The sequence below is a fragment of the Crocuta crocuta genome, unplaced genomic scaffold, assembly GCF_008692635.1.
Source record: "Crocuta crocuta isolate KB4526 unplaced genomic scaffold, BGI_CrCroc_1.0 scaffold1133, whole genome shotgun sequence".
Taxonomy (NCBI): Eukaryota; Metazoa; Chordata; class Mammalia; order Carnivora; family Hyaenidae; genus Crocuta; species Crocuta crocuta.
The window spans coordinates 807,080-809,396 of NW_027530366.1; the positions used below are offsets into that span (position 1 = coordinate 807,080).

Consider the following 2,317-nt stretch of genomic DNA (forward strand, 5'->3'; position numbering starts at 1 on the left):
CTCTGCATATCACAGTCACATATCCAACTGCCCACAGACATCTCTACACATATACGCCATTACACCTGTAACAGTCCAAAACTAAATTTTCCTTCTCCCTTAAACCAGGTCTTCGTCTTGTAACATCTCTCTCAGCTGGGGCTACACCACCACCTACCACACAAGCTGGAAATCGGAAAATCATCTTTGCCTCTTCCCTCTCCCTCACAGCCCACCTTCAGTCTATCACCATGGCGAGCAAGGGTGCCTTCTAAGCAGGTCTCAGTCTGCCTCCCACTATCTGTCACCTCTCTATAAGGAAGCAATATATTAAAAAAAAAAAAAATGAAGCTCTAAAATGGTGTTATTAAGAGCTTGGGCTCTGCAATCAGACAGACCTGGGTTCAAATTCTGTCTCCACTACTTATTAGCTATATGATCTTGGGCAAGTTATTTGACATCTTTTTAATCTCAATCTCTTTCTCTATAAAATGACCAACAATAATACTACCTACCTGAGAAGATTATTATGACAAAATGAGACAATACTCATAAAGCATTTTAAAAATTGTGCTTACTGCTGCTACTGTTGCTGCTGCTTCATTATCACCATTACACCATCACTACCACTACTGCCCTAATTTGAGCTCCTTTCACCTCTTGCCTGGATTATTGCAATAGTCTTCAAAATGCTCTACCACTAGTCTTGTCCCCCTGAAATCCATCCTTTTCATAGCTAATACAGTGATTACTTAACATTTAATCTATTTTATATCCTTGTCTAAAACTTAACCCCCCCCCCAGTGCCCACAGGATAAAGCTCAAGTTCTTCTACACAACAGAGTTGTCCATGATCGGGCTCCCATGTGACTTCTCAGTATCATCTCCTGCTGTTCTTTAACTTACACTTTCTGCTCTATCAGTAGCTGGCCGCTTGTTTCACTGCACCAAACATGCTGTTTCATACCCTTGAGCCTTTCCTTATGTTGTGTTTTACTTGAATCCTCTTCACTTACCACTAATCCAGTGAATCCTTCTTCATTACATAAAATTTCCCATTCTATAAGAGCTCCTCCTCCAGGGGGTTGTGGGAGGGGGGATGGGCTAAATGGGTAAGGGGTATTAAGGAACCTACTTCTGAAATCATTGTTGCACTATATGCTAACTAGCTTGGATGTAAATTAGAAAAAAAAAAAAGAGAGCTCCTTCTCCAGGAAGCCTTCCCTGAAACCACCATTATACTGGGCATGCTTCCCATTAATTCTCAAAACACACTATGCCTATCTTTCTTACTCCACATCTATGTGTTACGATTGTCTGTTCATGTTTCTGCCTAAATACTATTAGCCCCTGGAGGTCAAGGGCTGTGTGTTATTTATACACAGATACATACATAATGTCTTATTAACAACTTATCCATAAACCTATTTCCACCTCCACTGCCTATGTCTCCTTATAGAAAAGTGGGCTTATCCCTATCAAAGATCAATGCCTCCAGTAGTGCTCTGGATTCCATCTACTCTGGGCTTTCTCCTTCTGATAACCCTTTCCTCTCTACTGGAACACTGCCATTAGTTTACAAATATACCCTAGTAGCCCCCATTAACAAAAATGTAACACAGTACAAAAAAATGAAACCATCCCTGGACCCCACAAATGCCCTCCAATAATTGCTCTCATTACTTAGGCACTCACCTTTGTAAAGTCTAACGATATTTCCCATGTGGATGCAATCTCTAAATTATCTTACTATCTTGAATAATATACATTTGTCAATCTCTTGTCATCAGTAATCCCAAAGAAATGTTTGTGTAGAAAAACAGGAAAAAGAAGGAAGAGCAGAGGAGCAAATCAGAAGAGGGAACGGCTTCAGGGTCACTGTCTCCAATGGTTTGACTTGGGAAAGTTTAGCTGGGATGCTCTCTAGGCTTTGAGATTAGTGCTTTCCTCAGGAAGAAACACTAAGCAGAGAATACTGGCAATATTAAACCTAAAATGACTTGATCCTTTTTTGATGGACTACAATGGCAAGAGAAAAATAAATGGTAGTGGGCATACAAGTCACCATACTTGCTGCCCACATGGAACTTGACAAGGGAAGCAGCCTGCTAGCTCACCTTCTTCCCAGTGAGGACAGCCACGCCACCATTCTCAATGTGAGGCAGGTCCTGAGCAGAGACATAGAAAGAAGGTGGCTGGAAATAAATGCTGTACAAAGAGGAAGGGAAAAAATGTTATAAGCATCTGGAACTGCTATCAACTTCCTCCATAGCCTTAGTAAAATTGCTTTCATCATGAAAAACTTTTAGGAACATTTTTCAGAGTAAGTTTCCAAAAA

At 40.7% G+C, this 2,317-nt stretch overlaps 1 protein-coding gene across 2 annotated transcripts in view; it reads right to left on the reverse strand.

Moving 5' to 3' along the window:
* AIFM1 (apoptosis inducing factor mitochondria associated 1) overlaps positions 1 to 2,317 on the reverse strand; it is a 41,190-nt gene that overhangs the window by 22,089 nt on the left and 16,784 nt on the right. For both annotated transcript variants that reach the window (XM_077766163.1, XM_077766162.1), the window contains exon 6: positions 2,097 to 2,187. In XM_077766163.1, coding sequence (XP_077622289.1) covers positions 2,097 to 2,187 — 91 coding nt within the window. The remainder of the gene's footprint in view (positions 1 to 2,096; positions 2,188 to 2,317) is intronic.